This window comes from Callospermophilus lateralis, chromosome 13 (assembly GCF_048772815.1).
Source record: "Callospermophilus lateralis isolate mCalLat2 chromosome 13, mCalLat2.hap1, whole genome shotgun sequence".
NCBI classification, from domain to species: Eukaryota; Metazoa; Chordata; class Mammalia; order Rodentia; family Sciuridae; genus Callospermophilus; species Callospermophilus lateralis.
In genome coordinates this window covers 45,284,296-45,307,779 of record NC_135317.1, presented here as the reverse complement: position 1 = coordinate 45,307,779, position 23,484 = coordinate 45,284,296, and the positions used below count along the sequence as shown (strand labels likewise).

The following is a 23,484-nucleotide window of genomic DNA, read 5'->3' as shown; positions in this document are numbered from 1 at the left end:
TAATACCCTGTGGTTAGTCTGGAACATGGTAGTGGTCTATCCCATACTTAGGTTCTCACATTCTGAGGGCATAAAGCCAGGAGGAGTTCATAAACAAGCTTAAAGGATCATTTTCCTGAGCATCTCCTTTTTATGATCTTCCCAGTACTTTCAATTCCCTGAAAGGGATACTCCTTTTCAGTCATCTTGCAAAAAATCTGGGACTTTATTTATCCCACTTTCCCTCATACATCCTGAACTGTGCAGGCAGGAAGAAGATCTGCAAGAAGATAGGGAAGAAAAGAACTCAGTTGACATTTCTGCTGTCTTGGAGTCACAGTTCTTGATTGGAGAAGTTTCCCCTCCCTAAGAGTTTTAGGTGCCTTCAAGCTGCTACTAATAGCATTGTCTCTACTTGTAGTGACCTGGGGATGAGGGCAAAAGGGAATAGAGGAAGGAAGTGATTATTCCTATCTTCTTTGAGCACTTTCATGCGTCTTGAGCTAAAACCCAATACCCACTTCCAGGCGAAGGGATACCAGAGTTGAAAAACAACAAAGTAAAGGAAATAAGGAAATCAACCTATAGTACATTGAAGTCTTACCTCACACACACACACACACACACACACACACACACACACATACATATACATATTTTTCTAAGTTAACAGATATTCATGGACATTGGAATTTTATTTACTGTGACTTTGCTGAATAATTTTACAGGTTGAGCATCCCTTATCTGAAATGCTTGGGACCGGAAGTATTTCAGATTTTAGAGTTTATAAAATTTTGGAATGTTTGCATGGACCTTAGCCATTTAGTATCCCTTATTCAAAATTCCAAACTCCAAAATACTCTTATCATCAGAAATTTAAGTTTGGATTTTCAAGTTAGTGTTGTTCAACCTATACCACAATATTTGCAGGATATATTCCAGTGTTTGCCGATTTTTGCTAATTTTTCTGCTTACAGTTATAGAAATACAATGTGGGGAAAATGAAGTTGTGTAGAAAAATACACAGTGAAACATGTCATTACTAATTGAAGTTTGATCTCAGAAATTGGTTGACATTTGCTTTGGGGATAGGTTTCCTTTAGCAGGGACAGTAGTGAGGGAATAACAGAAAGCAGGCTTAGGGAAGACTTACCACAGGCATGGAAAATCTGATTCACTTAACTTCTTACTGTCCTTAGAGATTACTATAAAATTTTTTTCTAAACACATTTGAGATGGTTACAAATGCATTGATATGAATTTCAAAAACTCAAGTCTTAGAATAACATTCTAAATAATCAATCTTATACTTTAGTTCAGTCCTTCAATTGGATAGTAATTCTTCTGAATTTTAAATTAAAATGAATTGCATGTGTCATTTTTGTTTTTACTTAGTAAAAACCAATTTCATTTTATGGCTAAAATGAATAAGCAGTATCTCTTTTGATCTAAATTTCTAATATTTCCTCTTGATCTATTTTTATTTGAACTTCTCATTTTGATAAACTTATACATTCACAAATAATTAGGGAGTCACAAATAATTTATTGAGCCCCCCTGTACCTTTGACCCTTTTTTGCCCAGTGGTAACATCTTACAAAACTATAATGGAAATCACAGCTAGTGTTATTGAAATTGATATTCATAGTCAAATACAGAACAGTTCCATTACTGCAGATCTATTATCCTCTTGTGTAATTTCTTGCTCTCCTTTGCCTCATCCCTAAACCTTGGCAACCAAGGGTTCTATTCTGTTTACCATATATAATTTTGCATTTTCAAGAATTCCATGTAAATTAGACAGTATGTAACCTTTGGAATGGTTTTTTTACTTTCCGTGATTTCTTGGAGATTGATCAAAGATGTTGCATATATCAATAGTTTGTTCCTTTTATTGCTGATAAGTATTTTGTGACTTATTTTTCATGTTATACTTTGCCTTTATTTGAAAATAACAGTCTTTATTATTCAGGGGTTTTACTCACTTTTATATATGCTTTGGAATTTAGACTAAAAGCAGAAGCCTGAGGAGCGTTCTACTGTTCCTTTTTAAATTGAATTTAGGTTAACCAATCATAATGTGTTGACATTATTGTCTTATAGAGGAAAATCCTTTGTACAGATAGATTTTATTGCTTTAATCCCTTTGTATTTCCTGAATTAGACATAAGATCAGAACACTCTAGGCAAGGTGCTGTGACTTCATGAATGAATGCAAACGAGGCTATTCCTGGACAGCACATTTGAAAAACAGAGCGGTTACGTTACAGGCCAAAATTAGGATATTTTTTGTTTTTATTAAGTAACATGGTTTTAGTCCTTCAACCAAAATACTTACTGCAATGATGAGAAGAGGAGAATGGAGACTTTTAGGTTTTATATTGTATGTAATAATGCTGGGAATAGATTCTAAAATATGTTAAATTTTCATCTAAAGAGCCTAGATTTTATCCCAAGCAAACATGAAGGAAGGAATAAATGAAGAAATCATTTAAATGAATTCCAGACAGTTTTTTTTTATTTTTTATTTTAGTTGTCAATGGATCCTTTTTATTTTATTTACTTATATGCAGCGCTGAGATGGAACCCAGGGTCTCACGCATGCCAGGCAAGTTCTGTACCACTGATTCACAACTCCAGCCCTAGACAGTTTTTAATCATCTATAATAACTAAGTAGAAAAACTAGTAATTTTAAAATGTCATTTCATTGTAATGCATTCTGTTGTTGTATATAAATTTTAAAAATGTCATTTTAACTTTTAACATCAGTGTTACAGTTCATCTTTTTTTTTATTGGTTATTCAAAACATTACAAAGATTACAGAGTCACGTCGGTTACACATCCACATTTTTACATAATGCCATAATAGTAACTGTTGTATTTTGCTACCTTTCCTATCCCCTACTATCCCCCCTCATCTTAACAAGTGATAAGTCTGTTTATTTGAGGATAAATAAAGGACATAGATATATATTAATAAGTAACTATAATATCATCATTTAATTGCCCAGCTGGCATACTGTTTTTTATTTTGGTTTAAGTAGGTGCACTGGAGAGGAAAAAAGGGTAAGAGATATTAGAGGTTTACAGATATTTGGCAAACACTGGCATACATTCTTATTTTTGTAAACCCTTGATAGGAACTTTTAAATTATTAATTATTATGCTGATAATGAGAATTTTTTAGAAGTTAATCACATAATTATCTTGATGTTTTTATGTTGTTCTAAAATGATTGTACTTATTTTAACTATTTTTCATATAGTGATCATCTTTAAATATTAGTATAAAAGCTAAAATCTGCTAAATAATGTACCTACTAATCCAGAGCACTTAAAGAAATACATTTAAGATTTTTACTTAATTAGTGCTGTTTCTCAAAGAGAAATTTAATATCAAGATTTTTCAGCCGACATATTTAGTGAGGTTTGTATGTGGTGCAGATACCTATTTTATGTTTAAAATATTCTGATTAGCCGGGAACAGTGGTTCATGCCTATAATCCCAGCAGCTCAGGAGGCTAAGGCAGGGGATCAGGAATTCACAGAGTCATCTTCAGCAACTTAGAAGGCCCTAAGCAACTTGGCGAGACCCTATCTCAAAATTAAAAAATTATATGGGCTGGGGGTGTGACTTAGTGGTTAAGCGCCCCTGGGTTCAATTATCAGGATCAAAAATTAATTAATTAAAATTATTCTGATTATAATTAGAACATATACTCTGCTACAGTTAAAAGAGCAGTTTCTAACTCCTTCATGTCTTCTAATATATTCATGTGTTCTTAATAAACTTTCATGATAAATAAAATGTGTCCAAATATATAAAACATTTTGCCAAAGTATGCATTTATAATATAAAATATTTACTCTGAATCTATTCTGTATTAAATACATTAAATAGCCTACTACAAACAGAGTTGGGAAGGGAGAATCACAAACATGTAGAGTTCCTCTAAGGAATAGAGTAGAAGAAAAAATTATAGTGCCTTAGATGTTTGCTTTGGGCACAGTGACATTTGGTTTAGTCTTTCTAGTTTTCTAGTGCAGAAGTGTGTAATGGAAAGGGCTCTGAAGTCAATCATATCTGCATACAAATTCCAGTTCTCGCATCTAATAGCAGTGTGTCCATGGGCAAATTATTTAACTTCTCCAACCCTCAAATTTGTTTTGCTTTTTCAATTTATAAAATAGATTGTTATGACTGGACACAGTGGTGCACACCTGCAATTCCAGCAGCTTGGGAGGCTGAGGCAGGAGGATCATGAGTTCAAAGCCAGCCTCTGCAATTTAGTGAGGCCCTAGGGCCTATCTCTAAAACTATTTTTTAAAAAGGCTGGGGATGTGGATCATTAGTTAAGTGCCCCTTAGATCAATCCCCAGTACCCACCCACCCCCCAAAAAAAGTTGTTATGAAGGTTAAAAGAAACAAGTTTATGAAACATTTAGCAAAGTACCTGGACCACAGAAATATGTGCTTTGGAATATAAATGAAAAAAATCATAATAACTATAGATATAGCTCTTTTCCTAAAATACTACTAAAATCCTAGTATGCTTAGGCAGGTTGAACATTCATAATCTGAAAATCCAAAATTTGAAATTCTTTGAGCACTGACATGACACCACTAGTGGTTCACACCTGACTTTATGTGACAGGTCACAGAAAAAATGTAGGCACCCCAAAAACACTGTAAGAAATTATGTTCAGGCTATGTGTATAAGGTATATCTGAAACAAATGAGTCTCACATTTAGACTTGGGTCCCATCCCCAAGATAACTTATTTATATATGTCAATATTCAAAAATCTGAAATTCAAAATGCTTCTAGTCCCAAGAATTTCAGATAAAGGATACTAAACCTATAACTCTAAAATATGTATAATTTCAGAATTATATCTAAATTTGCATTGATATCTTAGATTTGTCTAAAATATCTTTGTGTTTTTGACAAAACTAACTGCTTAATACTTCTATAAAGCACTACTTTCCAACAATACAGTCCCATATATGTAAAAGAAAAAAAACCCAAATTAAATATAATCTGAACTAATTCTTTTCAGATTTCTAGAAGCTAAAATGTTTGTGGCAAATACGTCTCTTTTAATCCCCTGTTCTTTGATTTCAGCAGGAAAGGAAGGGCAAGAAATCCTGGGGCCTGAAGCTCAGGCAGATGATGCAGGATGTACAGGTACTCTTGCCATTTTCTCATACTATAGCCTTTGAAGGAGGTCTTTTGTGACACCAGTTTTTGCATTTGTGAATCCTGAATTTAATTTATTTCCTTCCCTGTTATCTGTCCTCCTAAAATGTTTAAGTAGGCATTTGGAGCACTACATGAAAAGTTAGAAATTAATATTCTTTAAATACAATGTAAATTTACAGATTTATATAATATAGCATATTTTTCAATCTATAAGTATGGCAAGTGTAATCTACAAATCATACAAAAACTTTTACAATTTGAATTTATATCAAATTTTTTACCAAAGTTATGGAAAGACATCTATTGACTGTATTTTGAGTTTCATTATTAGTTTCTGAAATCAGCTTTGAATTGCCCACAAGACAGCAGAAGATGAAAAAAACAAGCAATTATCAGGGTTATGTACAAACCAGATGAGAATCATGAATATTGCTGAGTTGAGTGAACATATCACAAAAAATACAAGAAAATCAAATTTTTTTCTTACAATTTCTATATAATTGATTCAGATTAGGTTTAAGAAGCAAAAAAGTAAATGGAAAACTTGAATCAGATCTCATGTATAATTGTACCAGAGACATTTTATTGTGTCCCTCAAGTCAGATAGAACTATTAGAATGTAAAATTAAAAACTGAATTCCAAATTATTAAAACATTCCCCTAAAATAATATAGTTAAAGGTAGTATATTTTGTGTATTCAGGCATATATTTTTAACTCTTGATATTAAAATTTTCAATTTACTGAAAAGTTGAATGAATGAATGCTTTCCATCTGAATGCGATACTTGTTAACATTTTTGCTGAATTTTCCGCTATACATGTATTAGTTGAACCGTTTCTTAGTAAATTATAGAAATGATGATATTTCATAATTAATCTCTAATAAATAAGTACCTTTTCTTATGTAACAAAATCAGCCTTCATGTATCTCCAGCAAACAATACATTCTCTTATATAATAAAACTGATAGTAATTTTCTAATAATATAGTAGTTCACATTCAGATTTTCTCAACTGTTCCCCAAATGTCTTTTATAGCCTTCTTTAATAAAGTAGCTTCTTATATTAGTGCATTATAATTATAGATATTGTCAGGTTCATTTTGACATACTCATAAATGCATGTAACATAATTTACTTCTTTTTTGACTCCAATACTACCTCCTTTCCTTCCCTTCTCCCTCCACTTGATTCTCTTCCTGTACTCTATGCTTCTTCCTTCTGTTAATTTATTTTTTTAATTGGTGCATTATAGTTATGCATATAAGTTGATTCATTTTGATATATTCATACATATACATAGCATAATTTGGTCAATTGCATTCTGCAGTTCCTCCCTTTTCCCATGGTTTCTCCCTTCCCCTCAATTCCTTTCTCTTCTGTGCTATTCTCCCTCATATTTTCATGAGAACCCCCTTTTTAAAATTTCTTTTCTCTAGCTTTTGCAAATGAAAAACAACATTCAGCCCTTCACTTTGAGTTAGGCTTATTTCACTTAGCATTATGTTCTCCAATTTCCATCTGTTTATCAGCATATGACAAAATTTCATTCTTCTTTATGGCTGATTAAAATTTCATTGTGTAAATATACTGCATTTTTTAAAATCTGTCTGTTGAGGAACACTTAGACCATTTCCTTAACTTGGCTATTGTGAATTGTGCTGCTGTAAACATTGGTATTGGTATGCATTTATCACTGCAGTATGCTCATTTTGTTCTTTTGGATAAATACAAAGAAGTGGGATAGCTGGGTCATATGGTAGGTCCATTCCTAGGCTTTTGAGGAATCTGTACTGCTTCCAGAGTGGTACTACTAATTGGCAGTCCCACCAACAATGCATGAGTGTACTTTTTTTCTTATAGCCTCATGAGCATTTATTTATATTCTTGATGATTGCCATTCTAACTGGATTGAAATGAAATCTCTGTGTAGTTTTGATCTGCATTCTCCTTTATTTCTGTTTTCATATATTTGTTTGCCATTTGCAATTTTTCTTTTGAGAAATATCTATTTAGTTCATTTGCCCATTTATTGATTGAGTTATTGTTTTTTGATGGTAAATTCTTTGAGTTTTCTGTATATTTGGGATATTAATCTCCTATTAGAAGAGTTAAAATGATTCTCTTCTCATTTTAGGCCCTCTCTTCATGATCTTAATTGTTTCCTTTGTTGTACAGAAGTTTTTTAATTTAAAGTCATTACACTTATTGATTCTTCATTTATTTCTGGAGCTTTAGGAGTCATTAAGGAAATCAGTGCCTAAACCAATATGTTGGAGTTTGACCCTGTTTTCCTTCACAGTTGCAGGGTTTCTGGTCTAACCCTTAGGTCTTTCATCCAATTTGAGTTGACTTTTTTGTGTAGGGTGAGAGAAGTTTCATTCTTCTACATATGGATATCCAGTTATCCCAGTACCATTTATTTAAAAGGCCATGTTTTTGTTCCCATGTGTTTTTGGTACCTTTGTCAAGGATCAGATGTCTATCTATGAAGATTTGTCTTTGTGTCTTTCTTTCTATTCCATGGGGATTTTATATTTATTTTTATGCCAGTATCATGCATTTTTTTGTTACTGTAGCTCTGTAGTATAATTAGAGATCTGGTATTGTAATGCCACCTGCATCACTCTTATTGCTCAGTCTTACTTTGGCTATTCTGTTTTTTTTTTTTATTCTTCTATATGAATTTTAGAACTTTTTTCTAGTTCCATGAAAAATGTCATTGGCATTCTGATAGAATCACATTGCATCTGTATATTGCTTTTAATAGGATGTACATTTTGACAATATTAATTCTGCCTAGTCAAGAACATGGACATTTTTCCATCTTCTGAGGTCTTCTTCAGTTTCTTTCTTCGTGTTTGGTAGTTTCCATTATAGAGGTCTTCCACCTCCTTGGTTAGATTTATTCCCAAGTGTATTATTTGAGATTATTCTAAATGAAATTATTTTTGTGGTTTCTTTCTTAGCAGATTCCTTATTGGAGTTTAGGAAAGCTATTGATTTTTCTGTGTTGATCTTATATCCCACTACTTTGCTGAATTTGTTGATCAGCTCTAAAAGTCTTCCAGTGGAGTTTTTCGAGTCTTCTAAATATAGGATCATGTCATTGGCAAACTTATAGTGTGACTACATCTTTTCCTGTTTATACCCTTTTAATTTCCTTCTCTTGCCTGATTGCTTTGGCTACAGTTTTAAAATTATATTGAATAGAAGTGGTGAGAGTGGATATTTTTGTCTTGTTCCTGATTTTGGAAGAAACGCTTTCAGTTTTTTCTTCATTCACTATGTTGTTGGCTTTGATTTTGTCATATATAGCCTTTATGATATTAAGTTCCATCCATCCCTAGTTTCTTCAGTGTTTTTATAATGAATGAATGCTGGATGTTGTATCTGTTGAGATGATCATGTGATTTTTGTGCATTCTATTTATGGTATGAATTATGTATATTGATTTGCATATGTTGAACCAACCTTACATCCCTGGGGTGAAACCAACTTGATCATAGTGTACATTCTTCTTAATATATTTTTAAATATGAGTTGCTAATATTTGTTAAGTATTTTTGTGTCTGTTCAGAGATAATGGTCTGTAGTTTTCTTTCCTTGATGTGTCTTTCTCTGGTTTTGATATCAGGATGATAGTGGTTTCATGGGATGAATTTGGGAGTTTTCCCTCCCTTTCAATATCATGGAATAGTTTAGGAGAATTGGCATTAGATCTTTGTAGGCCTGCTAGAGCTCAACTGAGAATCCATTTGGTCTCGGGCTTTACTTTGTTGGAAGGCTTTTCATTACTGCTTCAGTCTCATTACGTTATATCTGTCTGTTCTGGTTTTTAATATCCTCTTCGTTTAATTTGTGTATGTCATATGTTTCTGGATATTTGTCAGAGTCTTGCAGATTTCTAATTTGTTAGGTAGTATTCTGATAATTCTCTGGATTTCAGAAGTATCTATCATTTCTAATTTTGTTGATTTGGGTCTTTTCTTTCTTGGTTAGTTTGGCTAAAGGTTTATCAATCTTGTTTATCTTTTCAAAGAATCAGTTCATTGTTGCATTAATCCTTTATTTTTTAATTTTTTGTCTGAATTTCATTAATTTTGGCTCTGATCATAATTATTTCCTGTCTTCTGCTAGTTTTAGAATGAGTTTGCTCTTGGTTTTATGGGGCCTCGAGATGTAACATTAGACTATTTATTTGGCATCTTTCTGGTTTTTTGTTTTTATTTATATTTTTCCAAGTGGGCACTCAATGCAGTAAACTTTCCTCTAGAACTACCTTCATACTGTCCCAGAGATTTTGATATGTTCTATTTCTGTTCTCATTTGTTTCTAAGAACTTATTTATTTCTCCCATTTTCAATGATCCTGTCCTCATTCAGAAGTATATTATTCAATCTCCATGTTTTTAAATGGTTTCAATTTTATATCTTTGTATTAATGTCTAATTTTGTTCTATTATGATTCAATAAAATTCAAGGAATTATCTACTTTATTTTTTGTATTTATGACCTAAAATATTATCTATTTTGGAGAAGGTTCCTCCTGAGTCTTTGTATCAATTAGTATTTGTTTTATTTAAGTAAGTACACCAGAATTTGGGGTATAAATATTTATAACCATTGTGTCTTGTTATTTGATAGTTTTTTAACCAGTATGAAGCGACTTTCTTTGTCTCCGGACTTATTTTGGCTTGAGGTTTACTTTGCCAGTTATGAGAGTAGCTACTCCTGCTTGCTTTCAGTCTCCATTTGTATAATATATCTTTTTCTATCTTTCACCTATAGCCTGTGGATGTCTTTCAGGCATAGATATTTTTATCACATAGTTTTAATTAAGTTTTCTCTTTTCCTTCTGTGGTTTAACATTTATAGTTGTTTTTTTTTTCTTTTAACTTTGTAGTACACTTTAGAACTATTCCATAGAGCCTTATAAATTGTCTTCACTATGGAAGTGTGGTTTATGGTTACTAAGTGTCAAAAACAGATTTTCATCTATAATATAAACATTATCACTCCCATATTTGTCAGTTCCATAAAAAAGAGTAAATCTTTATTATTATTAAAGATGAATTCCAAATTGTCAGTTCCATTAAATAAAGAATCTTTGTTATTATTAAAGATGAATTTCAAATTAATTAATAATGGAGTATCATGATTTGTGGTATCTGTACAGCCCAAGACTTTATATTATTCTCTTAACATGGTTTTGTTAGCTTGCATGAATAATGTATTCAGGTATGCTTGCTGTTAAATATTTGTTATGATAACCTGCAGATTATATAAAATATTAAAACTGGATGTTTATTAGTAAAACAGTAATGTTTAATGAACACAAAACAATGCTGTTTAGTACTCTTTTACCTCATGTTAAACTTTGATGACTTATAAATACTATATTACTAGAGTTACAGAAAACTATTTGCCCTTCCAAACAAAATTCTGTCAAAAAAGATTTATACTTCCAAGTTTGCAGTATTTTATCTTGCAGTTTTCTCTTCACTATAAATATGAATTCTTTCAGGTTGAAGTACTGAGTAATACATAAATTTCCTAAAAAAAATAAAAAAGAAACCCACATCTGGAAGACACAGTGACCTTGTATTAACTACTTGCTGCTGTAGTGCCAGGCCTCCCCCATCCACAAGAAGCTGATCCCTGTTGCCTATTTCCCTGGAACCCTGAAAAATATTTAATAAAGCTCCAATAAGTGTGGCTTTAAGGAACAAAGATGAAAATTGAGCTTTTGAGACTTTAGAGCAGTTAAACTTTAACATTATATTTTGCCTTTGCTTTTGTTACTTCCTTGACTACTAATAAATAACATGCTGACAAAAACATTGTATGTATGTCACTATCACTAGTTCAGAACCTTGTCAGATCTTTCCTATAGCTTGCTTACTTTCACTGTTGATGAAATTAAGAGAATTGTTGATTCAACTTATTCACCAAAAACATGTTTCCTTCTTCCAAGCATCCATTTTGTTGTTGTTGTTATTGTTGTTGTTCATATAGTTAACAGTTTTATAAAGTTTTAAAAACACAGGGTAAAGATTGCAGGTTACTGAGAATAAAAATTGTGCCTGGGGAGAGAGGAAGGGAGGGAGGAGGAGAGAGAGGAAAAAAAAATTTATATTTATGTTAAACATTCTCTTTCTCTAATTTGTGATTATACTCTATAATTCTACACTTTCACAGGTGAATATAGTTCTATAATCCTATACTTTGATGATTAGCTCTTGAATTTTTACTTATTTTATTATTATTATGTGTCTCTGTGTATTTGCTCATCTTCCTAATCTTTAAAGACCAGTATCAATCTTAAAGACCAGTAAATTTACTTTGTAATTGACCTTTTCATGATGTGCTCTGCCAAAACTTTAAATTTCATGGGTAAAACTGCAGAGTTTCTGGTTTCCATTGAAATTGGGCTTGGTAATGCAGATTCATGGAGACAGTGTTGTTTAGTGGAAAGACTCCAGAATTTGATGTCAGACATCTAATACTAAAGCATGTGTTCTGATGGTAATACTTTTTTCCTACATGATCTTGGAAAAGCTATCTAACTTTTCTAACTCTCATCTGTTTTATTGAGAAACAGATGAAGGTTAGAAAACAGTTTTTAATTTTGAAATTATAATGCTTTAAAGAAAACAACTAAAAATTATAGCACTTAACTACATATTGGGTACAGTACTAATAAGCATGTTGCTATATTAATTTAATCCTCATAACAACACTGAGAGTTATTGTTATCATCATCTAAATTTTATAGTATGTAAACAATTATATACAGCTCACAAATTTCTTAATGGGCATATAATTTTCATTTTAAATGTAAGTAGTGGCAAACAATTTCTAGCATATTAAAAACATTGACTTTTTAATATCATTCTTATATGTGAAATATATAACAATTTAATAACTACTATCATTCATTTTTTAATAAATGAATAAACTCTTTAAGAGTCAGAAATATCATAATGTTTACTCCTTAAACTCATATTTGCCCTCCATCTACCCTATAGAATTTATGATAATGTGATATATAATTCCTGTTTGCAGGAACTTTTTATCAACTCAATTTCTTTAAAAGAAAGGCACATATTTAAATTGAAATTCCTTTTTAATATCCAGGGACCACAGGAATATTAAAGTTTAAAAATATTATGGATTTATCATTTATTAATAATTCCTAGCTGATCACAACATAAATATATTACACATTTTAATAAATAATTGTTAGATATTATTAAAATGAGATTAATGAGCTAAAGATTTTCTATTTACTTCATATAGTATATTACTGTTACTTCTAAAAGGGAAAGTATTCAGCATTAATTCTGTTTCTGGTTTTTGTTTAGCACTGAGATAACTTTATTCCCAAATAAAAAATAAATAAATAAAAGTTTTATAACTTACTCAGTTCTTTATACAGCCTCAGAATTATATGCCAAGAGTTGTGTTTGTTAATAAAAATGTTTTAATATCCTAGCATTAACAATTAAGTTAAGTACCCCTTCAATTATGTTGAGAAGAAACAATCAAAGCCAGCTAATTTGCAAAAAGATTTGTTTCCCAGTCATTAGAATCTCGCATGTTCTGGGACATATAACAGATATATTACTTATATCATTATATCATTCTTACATGTGAAATATATAACAATTTAATAACTACTATCAGTCATTTTTTAATAAATTAATAAACTCTTTAAGAGTCAGAAATATCATATCATAATGTTTACTCAAATTACTTGAAATTATACTTTTTTGGACCTTGCTTTACTTATCTTTCTTAGTGAGAGCACTTTTTTCCACACTGGGGACATTGAGTATGGTTAACTTCAGTAAATTCTTGCTAAAAGAATTTTTTAAATTCTTTTATCTGAAGACATGTATTAACTATCTTTTGATCAATATCTTAGTTTACCCAATTTCTGGGAAATTTCCACCTACTAACCTAACTCGCAAAGCCAATTTTCACTGTCATGCCAGTCAGTCAAATAATAATAAAAAAGCAAAGGATGTTCTAATTTTTCCAATTAGATTAATGTGTATTTATACATTTTGAGTAATTTTATAAAAATTTCTTCAATAAAGAAATGGTTGAGGAATATATAAGTTATAAATAATAAAAGAATATGTAAAGTGTAAATAAATACATCTTGTAAAATAGGTCATTCTTTAATGAAGTTAAAATTAAGACAGTATAATCTAATCTAATTCTTATAAGTTGTAAAAATCTTATGTCTCTTCAAATGCACACATTTAGAACCTGTCAATATACAGGTAAGCTTATATGTAACTTACTGAAGAAATAAAATTCATTTATAAAATACAAACACATAGTTCTGAAAAATCTGTGCTATTTATAAACTCATTAACATAATAGCTAATATATATGTAATCTTTGTTAAAAGGATGTTGAAAATATTAACATTTTATAAGATGTAGATTGCTAAATTGAAAAAAAAATTGTAACAGTTTGATAAGAATAGCTTTAAGTCTTACTGTATGGCATCTATGAGGAATCACATAAAATATAAATTTCATTCTGACCTTTTATCTAATTTGAAAAAAATGAAATTGCATTGAAAACACTCTGCCTCTAACAAGTACTACTTTAGCTATTCAAAAATACTTATTCTCCCAGCTAACAACAAATCACAGGAATGATGTTTGAGAATGTTATCATTTTGTTCCTGTCAGTCTCTTAAGAGGAGTGAACAACTTAGTGATACTTAGGAGTACAACCCCTGAGGTTATTTCCTTTATATTATTATATAGTTGATAATAGCTTCCCAATCAGGGTTAAACAACTCCTAATTCCATTGCCATGCTTTGCACCTAATAAAAACCCATATACCAGCCTCTTTATATCAGAGGTATAAAGTCCTTTCTAGAACATAAAAAAAGAAAACACATGTAAACAGGAAAGAGTGGAAGACTATGGTGGTTTTATATTGTTTCAATTAATCAGTAATTAAGATTTTCCCCAATCATTATTTTGAACTTTTCTCTTTGGCACCATAGAGATTTTTATACTGCAAGGTAATGTACCCTATTAATGTAATGAATGGAGGGAATAATATGGCTTTTTCTCTCTTTTTTTTCTCTCTGAAGAACAGGAGAGTAAAGAATACTGTAGAAAAGGGAGGGCAGGCAGAGAACTTTCAGTATACTAAGAGTATACATGGAAGTTGAGGTTCTGGGAATTGATTCCCTCAAAATCAACTGTATCAGCTCACCTCTTAAAAAGTCTCCACTTGTGAGGAGGCACATGCCTGTAATCCTAGCAGCTTGGGAGACTGAGGCAGGAGGATCTCAAGTTCAAAGACAGATTCAGCAAAAGTGAGGCCCTAAGCAATTCAGTGAGAACTTGTCTGTAAATAAAATACAAAGAAGGGATGTGGCTCAGTAGTTAAGTGCCCCCTGAGTTCAATCCCCAGTCCCCCCAACCCCAGAAAAAGTCTTCACTTATTTTTGGCTCCATTAAACTGGCATGAATTAAATAATACACTTTTCAGTTTCTACCAGATGCTAAATAATTAATAGTCTATTAGCTGTATTATAATGGTGAAAATATTTGTGAATCACTATTATAACTGTGTCATTATTCTCAGGTTTTAAATAGAAGTCATCATGAGGAGTTTACTTATACTACTGTTTAAGAGATTTAGCAAGAATTGTTTTAGTAACTGTCAAACAAAAGATGTCCATGCATCACCATTTTAATTTGGCCCAGTTTCAGTCTACTGTGAAGTGCCATTTTATAAATATAGAAATAACAGTTTAGTCCAAAGTCTATAAAGAAGTCAGCCATGAGACACTTGAGATTCATGCTACATTACAGTTACCACCAGTGTGGAGTAGACAATCTCACCTAGAGCCAGTGGAGGAAATGGAGGAAAACTGTAGTACACCAATACTGTTGTAAAAAGTAGACAGCATTCTAAGCTAAGTTCTCAAAGGGAACTTAAACCTTTTACACTCGAGAAAAAAATTGGCATACCTTAATCCCATGGCTTAATATTTATTGAAGCAGAAATAGAGAAAGAATAGACTTGTTTGATTAGGTCTTCTGGAGGAGGTAAAGAGCAATTTTTATTGATTTGATACCTGTGACTCTTATTAGAAGTCTTTCTAGCTAAAGATTAATATTAAAGTTATTTTCTAGGAAATCGCATAGCTGAACTGAAAGAGTGGTTTATATTGGAATGATTCAGATTTGAAGTATAACTGTTATGATAAGTTGCTAAGAGGTGATTTTTGAGAACTAAGGTCTTCTTTTTTCCTTGCTTTATCATTAAATGAGAAATGAAGAATTCAGTCAACTATATTACCTTATCTATGTTTTGTTTATTAGTAAAATGGAATTAGGAGTGTAGCTCTCAAGTTTAAAAGGAATAGTGTAAGAATTTGAGATATTTTGACACTTGAAATGTATAAAGCAAAAGGATTTCTTAATAAATTACAAAAATAGTAGAATTCATTTTTTAGTTTTCAATAAATTACTTAATCTCAAACAATTTCTTATTTTAAAAAACTTCACAACTTGGTAGTAAAATTGCTTAAGAATGCATTTCCTTTAGTAAAAGATGATGACTGCGACTCAGATGCAGAAAATGAGCAAAACCATGATCCTAATGTTGAAGAGTTCCTGCAACAACAAGACACTGCTGTCATTTATCCTGAGGCACCTGAAGAGGACCAGAGGCAGGGCACACCAGAAGCCAGTGGTCATGATGAAAATGGTAATTGGAATTTAACACTTGTTTTTCTTTCTCTTTAAAGGATTATTTTTTTCTGTTACTATACTGTGGAAACCTAATCTACTATCGAGAATACTTTTGAGAACCAAATTATTTCAAGTGCCTATAGGGAGTAGTATGTTTTATTAATGGGACATTGTCCTTTATAACAGTACAATATTAAATTATTGGCTGTTCATGTGTGTAGTGTTAATGCTCCTGCATGTGAAATGCTTAGAATGGTTCCTGGACATGAATTTCCACTTACTCAAATGGCAGTGGGCAGCAGAAATGAGAACTAGGATGATTCTTATTGCCCTTCAGTTGTTTTCCACTATTCTTTTAGTAAGTGAAATAGTCATATGGTTCAAAACATACTAATTTGGAAATAGTAGTTTTTTTGTATATACTTTAGTGTGCTCTGATATGAACACTTAGTGCATTAAAAATGGAGAAAACACAGTTAAAAAATGTGTTCTGCATTCCTGAGAAAAAATAGGCTGTCATTCTACCCTTCTAAGTGTAAAAAAAAAGATGAAAATAGCATTAAAATGTTCCTATAAGAAATTTTATACAAGATCTATACCAAGACTAGGAAGGTATTTGCAATAGTTAAGGATTTGTAAAGATTAATATTCTACATATGGCTTTCTTTATTCAGGGTTTCCAGTTGAGTGTATACATTTAGCTTCATATTCAAATAATCAATTAACTTTGAAGATTTTAGATAAAATTGAGAACTATGGTATAAAAACATATATTCCAAGTCAAAAAGTCAACTATATGTTTTTTAAATCAGGAATGAACTCTGAAAAGCAGAGCCAAAACAGAAGTTTCTTACAGAAGTTTCTCTCTGAAATGGATAGAATCTTAAATTTTTTAAATTTTTAGTAGATTCAACATGTCCCCTGTACTCTTTTCTCACAAATTATAAATAGGCAAGACTTTCTTTAGAAAGTTCAGTTATTCTAAATTCTGAATCAATGGGGAACAAATACAAGGGATGTTTCAGAGGTTTTATATCAAGAAGTACTACCAGTCAGAAGTGTTAAGATATTTGCCAAAGCAAACTTAGGACTTAAAAATTAAAAATTTTTGCTTTTTAAAAAATAGAAATATTCATTGTCATAGATACTTAAAGAAATGATAAACAGTTCAGAAAACATTTAGATATAGATTGGTTTTATTTTTTAGTATCATTGAATTACTACTTTAAGCTTATCATAGCAATTCTAAAAATTATCATTTCCCCTTTTATAACAAATCTTCATTACTAAAAAGTGATTTTTGAAAAACAAAATTTTGATATTTTTCAAAAATAGAGATAAATACTTTTACTTATCTTTTAAACCTGCTCAGTCTATGCTCATTGTACCAAATATTTAGATTTACGTTTCATTGTTTTATGCTAGTACCTAAAAGAATGAATTCATATATCATATTGATTTATAAAAATAAGAACTTTCTATTAAAGTATCATGAACAACCTGTCATTTTACCATATCATTATTATTTTTTTATTGAATTGTAAGGATTAATCATGTCCAAGAAGAAAATAGAACATAATGAGAGTAGATCTATGACACTGGAGTAGGAAAATGAATTACATGATATTATAGTGCCAATAACAAATCACCCACAGTGACAGACTATGACTTTTGCCATTTTTAAAATCAACAAGTTGGACTAGGCATTCTAGCAAGGATAGTAAGGTCCCAAATGTTGGCTCCCGCTGGCCTGTACAAATAGGAAATTCATACCGGATAACATACAACATGATTTCCTCTCCAAAGAAGGTGTCCATGTTAGAATCATCTCCAGCAGAAAGCTCTGGTTCATGTTTCTTTGCTAGCTGGTAACAAAAGATACCATCATAAACTCTGGAGCTTTGGTTATTTAATTTTATTTATACATTCAATACAAATTTCAAAATATTTGCCTAGCTACTTAGAGTTCAGGTGATTTGTAGGCTGGTCTTTTAGCAAGACGTTTAATTTATATGCATTTGAACTCCAATAAAAGAATATATTTGTGAAGAATTTGGCGATTACTATGAAATTGCCTTTGGTTGTCTTTTTTTTCATAAGGAATTCAAAATGAAAAAAGTGAAGATGATATTTGCAATAATGTGTCACCTATAAGCTGATTTTTTGAAGAAAATAAAATATACAAAACTACAAGTATTTTTTTTTTAGAGAGAGAGATTTTTTAATATTTGGGGTTTTTTTAGTTTTTGGTGGACACAACATCATTATTTTATTTTTATGTGGTGCCGAGGATAGAACCCAGTGCCCCGCGCATGCCAGGCGAGTGTGCTACCACTTGAGCCACATCCCCAGCCCAACAAGTAGTTTTAATATCTTGTTAGGCCTAGATGATAAACTCTGTTTCATCCAGAATATTTTTATTTCTGCAAGATATGTGTATATTTATACCAATAAAACTACACCAAAAATTTGTCACTATATTTGATTAGAGAAAGGAACGTGGAGGATCATGCAGAGCAGGTCTTTATGAACCAGGCCCAGATTTGGCCCCCATCACTCCTGCCCCTCCCATCCTCTTTCTTTTTAGTCTGAATTCAGTCATGTGGCCACACCTAGCTGCAAGGGAGTCATGGAAACATAGTCTAATTGTGTGCTACTTATAGTTGTGTGACAATAATTTTATAGTGTCATTTTCAAATTCAAAAGAGTGAACCTCAAATAAATGATATATATTTGTTACTAAAAGAAAGATATTGTTGTAGAATGTAGTAAATGTAACATGTATACATTTATAAGTGTGACCCACATCCTAATTTTACTTTAGTTCCTTGTCCAGTTAACCATACCAAAAGAAGAGAATTGTGGTTTAGTTAAAAAAGATAAGGGACTTGAGAGTTAGCCTATGCTTGAATCCTCACTGTCACTACCTCACTTAAAAGTCATGCTTTTAAGTTATTGAACTTTTCTCAGCTTCACATTTTTTCCTTTAGAAAATAGAGGTAGCAACTTTTGTATTGTTTTGAGGACTAAATATGAAATGGGCATCACAATATGTGGTACACAGCATATGGACTCAGTGTTATCTTTGGTAATATTTTTTGAATGTTTTAAATTTAAAATATATCATTTCTTTTACAGGAACACCAGATGCATTTTCCCAATTACTCACCTGCCCATATTGTGATAGAGGCTATAAACGCTTTACCTCTCTGAAAGAACACATTAAATATCGCCATGAGAAGAATGAAGATAATTTTAGTTGCTCCCTGTGCAGTTACACCTTTGCATACAGAACCCAACTTGAGCGTCACATGACATCACATAAGTCAGGAAGAGATCAAGTAAGTGCAATGGCCAAGAGTTCACTAACTTTCCAAATTTGAGGAACTCAACCCTCAGTGAAAGGCAAGGATTTTCATATATTTCAAAGTGAAAAGGATATACTAGACACTGTCTTGTCTGAAACCTTATAAAAATGAAAGTGATAATTCTAGTTTTCATTTCCAGGTAAGATATTATCTTGTTTTGCTTATATCATAACTAAAACTCCTCTGAGGTTAGGTTTTGGTTGCATTCTACTAAAATGTTGAGTGTAGAAAAATAGTGGTTAAATAAACTACATGACCAATTTGAGAAGACAAATATTTAAAGATTAATTTTCTTTTAACCAGTGACTATTAATCCTCAGAAAGTGATTCATTTTTTTCCTATAGTGATAGACTATAACTCCTAAGAATCTAAAGTTTATAGTTTTTATTCTAGAGACTCAGTTTTCATATGATTGTTCTGATTCTGTGTCACTGTGTCCCATTTTATAGAAGCATACACTAAGAGTATTTTGTAACTCTTAAGTTACATTTAAATTCTTGGCTCTGTTTTTAGGATTAAAGCCAATGACTGATTATCCTTTTTTAACAAGCTCCTTATAGCTACCATGTATCAATGATCAACTTAATATTCATTTAACTTGAAGCAGAAAACTGCCTGCCATGTCTAAGAAACAGCAAGTAGATAAGTGTGAATAAAGGGAAAAAAGATAGGTGAAACCAGAGAAGTACTGGGGGCCAGATGATACAAGCTGTTATGCAGGGTAAGATAAAGATTTAATTTTATTCTAAATTGTGATAGGAAAACTTTTGAAGGATATTGGATTTTTTTTAATTTTTAAGGAACCACTGATTATTGGATGGAGACAGAGAGAAAAGAATGGAAGCAGGGGAAATATTTAGTGTTTTGATATAATCCAGGACAGAGATTGGGTGGCAGACATGACATAGTGAAGGATGTTGGATTGAATCTACATTCAGATGGCTTACAAGGATTGGTTCAGGGTATTAAGGGGAAGAGTAATCAAAGATAATTACAAAGATCAAGGCTAAGCAATAACTGAATGAGGTTTCTATTCACAAAGGTAGGAGACGCTAGAGACGGAGATAATTTGCTGGAGGGAAATTAATAAGAGTTTGGTACAAATCTTGTTAAGTTTCATCTGCCTAGTACCTTACAGTTGACATTATCAAAGAAGCAGCTGGTGATGTAAGTCTGTAGAGAACTGTGCTCTCATAAGATGAATTGAAGGGTGCCTGACTGAATACATCTGAAATGAAATACATACGAATGAAAATTTGAGAAACCAAGAAGAAAGCTATCACAATCGCATGTGGATGAAAAAAAGGAACATATTTTTAAAAACCATCAGATTAAAGTACATTTTGGAAATATCAAACATAAAAAAGAGAGGATTATAATACTGGTGAAAGCCCAGGCTTTTCTTCTCTTCAATACCTTTTTCTTCTCTTGAGTAACTGTGCTTTAGATAGATTCTTAAATATTCGTGGACTTGATTATCTCTAAATTAGAATATAGACAAGATAATCTCTAGTTCCTAGTAAAATACATATTACTTTATTTTTGTTCAATACTATATTGCTTAGTTAAGTATGACTCTAATACTTTATTTTTGTTATTGGTTATTCAAAACATTACAAAGATTGCAGTGACTCTAATACTTTAAATTAATCTAGATTTTTCCCTGTGTCAGAACTCTGTTCCCACTGTCACCATCGTTTTGGGTAATAATGTCAAATGTTATATTTTTGTGACTGCAATTTGAGAACTTTAAGAATCAAAACAGTCATCAGACTCACTCAAAATATTACTTTAAACACATTGGATAGTCTTTATGTCTAAAGTTTTTTTGCTTTACAAATAAAATACCAATTTTCTCTTACAGAGACATGTGACGCAGTCTGGGGGTAATCGTAAATTCAAGTGCACTGAATGTGGAAAAGCTTTTAAATACAAACACCACCTAAAAGAGCACTTAAGAATTCACAGTGGTAAATATTTGTTTTATGTCTGCATACTGAATATCAGCATGTGATAATAAATAAATCTAAGCTAATTTGATCTTACATATATGATCAAAAACTACTTTTCTTTTTAGTATAAAGACTAATATGGAGAAATTTTCTTTTAATAAGTGGTATTGTATTATCATTTAACCTTTGACTAAAGTATATCAAGTTAATATAAAATGACACATACTCCAAATTTCCTAATCAGAAGATAATATGTCATGTCTTAGCCAGTATAACCTAAGACTACTTAATCATTCTTGTGAATGTGAATTTATTGCCCCTTTTGTAAAGAGTTGAGATTTTAGAAGGAAATAAGGAGGTGAAGATGGCCTTTATAGAAGGGAGTTAGAAATGGAAACTCAAGATGAGAAAATCATGCAGAGGTGATGTAGAGTTAGTGAGCGAGGCAACATGAGGAGAAAGAGAACTACAGCACTGGTGAGACTCATTTTAGTTACACATGAAGGTAGAATCCATTTTGACATAATTATAAAAGCATGGAATATGTCTTATTCTAATTCAGTCTCCAGTACCTCTCCTTGCCCTTCCCTCTCCATCACCCTGCTGCTTTCCTTCTACTGATCTTTCTGCCATTTACCCATAGTTATTTTTAAAATAATTTCTTATGGATTCATATACACAATGGTGAGATTCACTGTGGTATGTTCATATATGTACACAGGGAAGTTATTTCAAATTCATTTCATTTTGATAGGTTTATAAAGCTTATCAGTACCTTTGGCTTTAAAATAAGTATTGGGTAAACTTTTCCTCACATTGATAAAGTATCAATGTAATTCTGAACAACAAGAATAATGATAACTAGGGACTGGGGTTGTGGCTCATTGGTAGAGTGCTTGTCTAGCACTTGTGAGGCACTGGGTTTGATCCTTAGCACCACATAAAAATAAATAAAGAAATGTCCAACTACAACTAAAAAAAAAAGAATAATGATAACTTATTGAATACTTGATAATTAATACTTGAATAATGATAATTTGTTGAATACTTAACTATGTGTGGCCATTTGTTAATTATTTGTATACATTAACTTTTATAGTTCTCAAATAACCCTAAGATGTTCATTCTGTTATTTTGTGTGTGTGTGTGTGTGTGTGGAAGGGGATTGAACCTAGGACCTTACCATGCTATTATTTCTCTTTTTTTAAAACTTTAATTTGTTATTTATGACAAAAGAATGCATTATAATTCATATTACAAAATTAGAGCACAGTTTTTCATATCTTTTGGTTGTACACAAAGTAGAGTCGCATCCTTCGTGTCTGCATACATGTACTTAGGGTAATAATGATCATCACATTCCACCATCTTTCCTACTCCTGTGCCCCGTCCTTTCCCCCCTTCCCTTTTCCCCTTTTCCCTATCTAGAGTTCATTTAATCCTCCCACTCCCCTTATTTCTCTTTTTGTTGATGAGAAGAGAACTTAATTAACTTGCCCAGGATCACTCAGCTAATACATGGCAAAGTTGGAACTCTGGTGGAAGCATCCTGATTCCGTTGTCATTGCCTTACCCACTGTACTTCTTGATTTCCTCTATTATAAAGAAATATCATGGATGCTTATCTTCCCCATATCTCTATAGGAAAATATTCATGCAGCCCATCTAAAACTGTTATTAGATCATTTAAAATAGAGATATACTAGAACATATTCCTTCTTTTACCCCCATTAGAGACTTTTTATCTGATGGCATTTTGAGTATTGAATCCTATTCCAGGAATTGCTTTAGAAAGATATTGATAAACTGCAGAATATCCAGAGGTAGGCTTAACAGCAGGTAAGGGTTTTGAAAACCATGTCCTGTGGGGATTGTTTGAAAGACCTGGACATATTTAGTCTACACAGGAAGATTCACAGGGAAGCTCTGTATCAATTTGAAGGTCTTATTATTCTATAATAGAATAAGTTAGACTTATTTTGTGTGACATCAGAAAAGCAAACTAGGTCATGAAAATATGCATTATAGCAAGCCAACTTTGGCTTAGTTGAGGACTGAGTAGATTTTAAAAGAATCACTAACCTTTGTTAAGGCCACACTGAGCGTTTTGCTATAGCATTTCATAACTCTCTAACATAATCCAGTGAAAATGTGTCTACATTTACATACCAAAATACTGAAGCTTGGAAAGTTTAAGTGTGAGTCACAATTTGACTTCTGTAGAACCTGTCTAGACTGT

General features: G+C 31.7%; 1 protein-coding gene across 4 annotated transcripts in view; it reads left to right on the top strand.

The window, feature by feature from the left end:
* The window catches only part of Zeb1 (zinc finger E-box binding homeobox 1), a 166,269-nt gene that overhangs the window by 131,029 nt on the left and 11,756 nt on the right, over positions 1 to 23,484 (top strand). For 2 of the 4 annotated variants that reach the window (XM_076832057.1, XM_076832060.1), the window contains exons 3-6: positions 5,106 to 5,168; positions 15,779 to 15,940; positions 19,063 to 19,265; positions 21,158 to 21,263. In XM_076832057.1, coding sequence (XP_076688172.1) covers positions 5,106 to 5,168; positions 15,779 to 15,940; positions 19,063 to 19,265; positions 21,158 to 21,263 — 534 coding nt within the window. The remainder of the gene's footprint in view (positions 1 to 5,105; positions 5,169 to 15,778; positions 15,941 to 19,062; positions 19,266 to 21,157; positions 21,264 to 23,484) is intronic. The other 2 variants (XM_076832058.1, XM_076832059.1) reach the window with 2 other exon arrangements.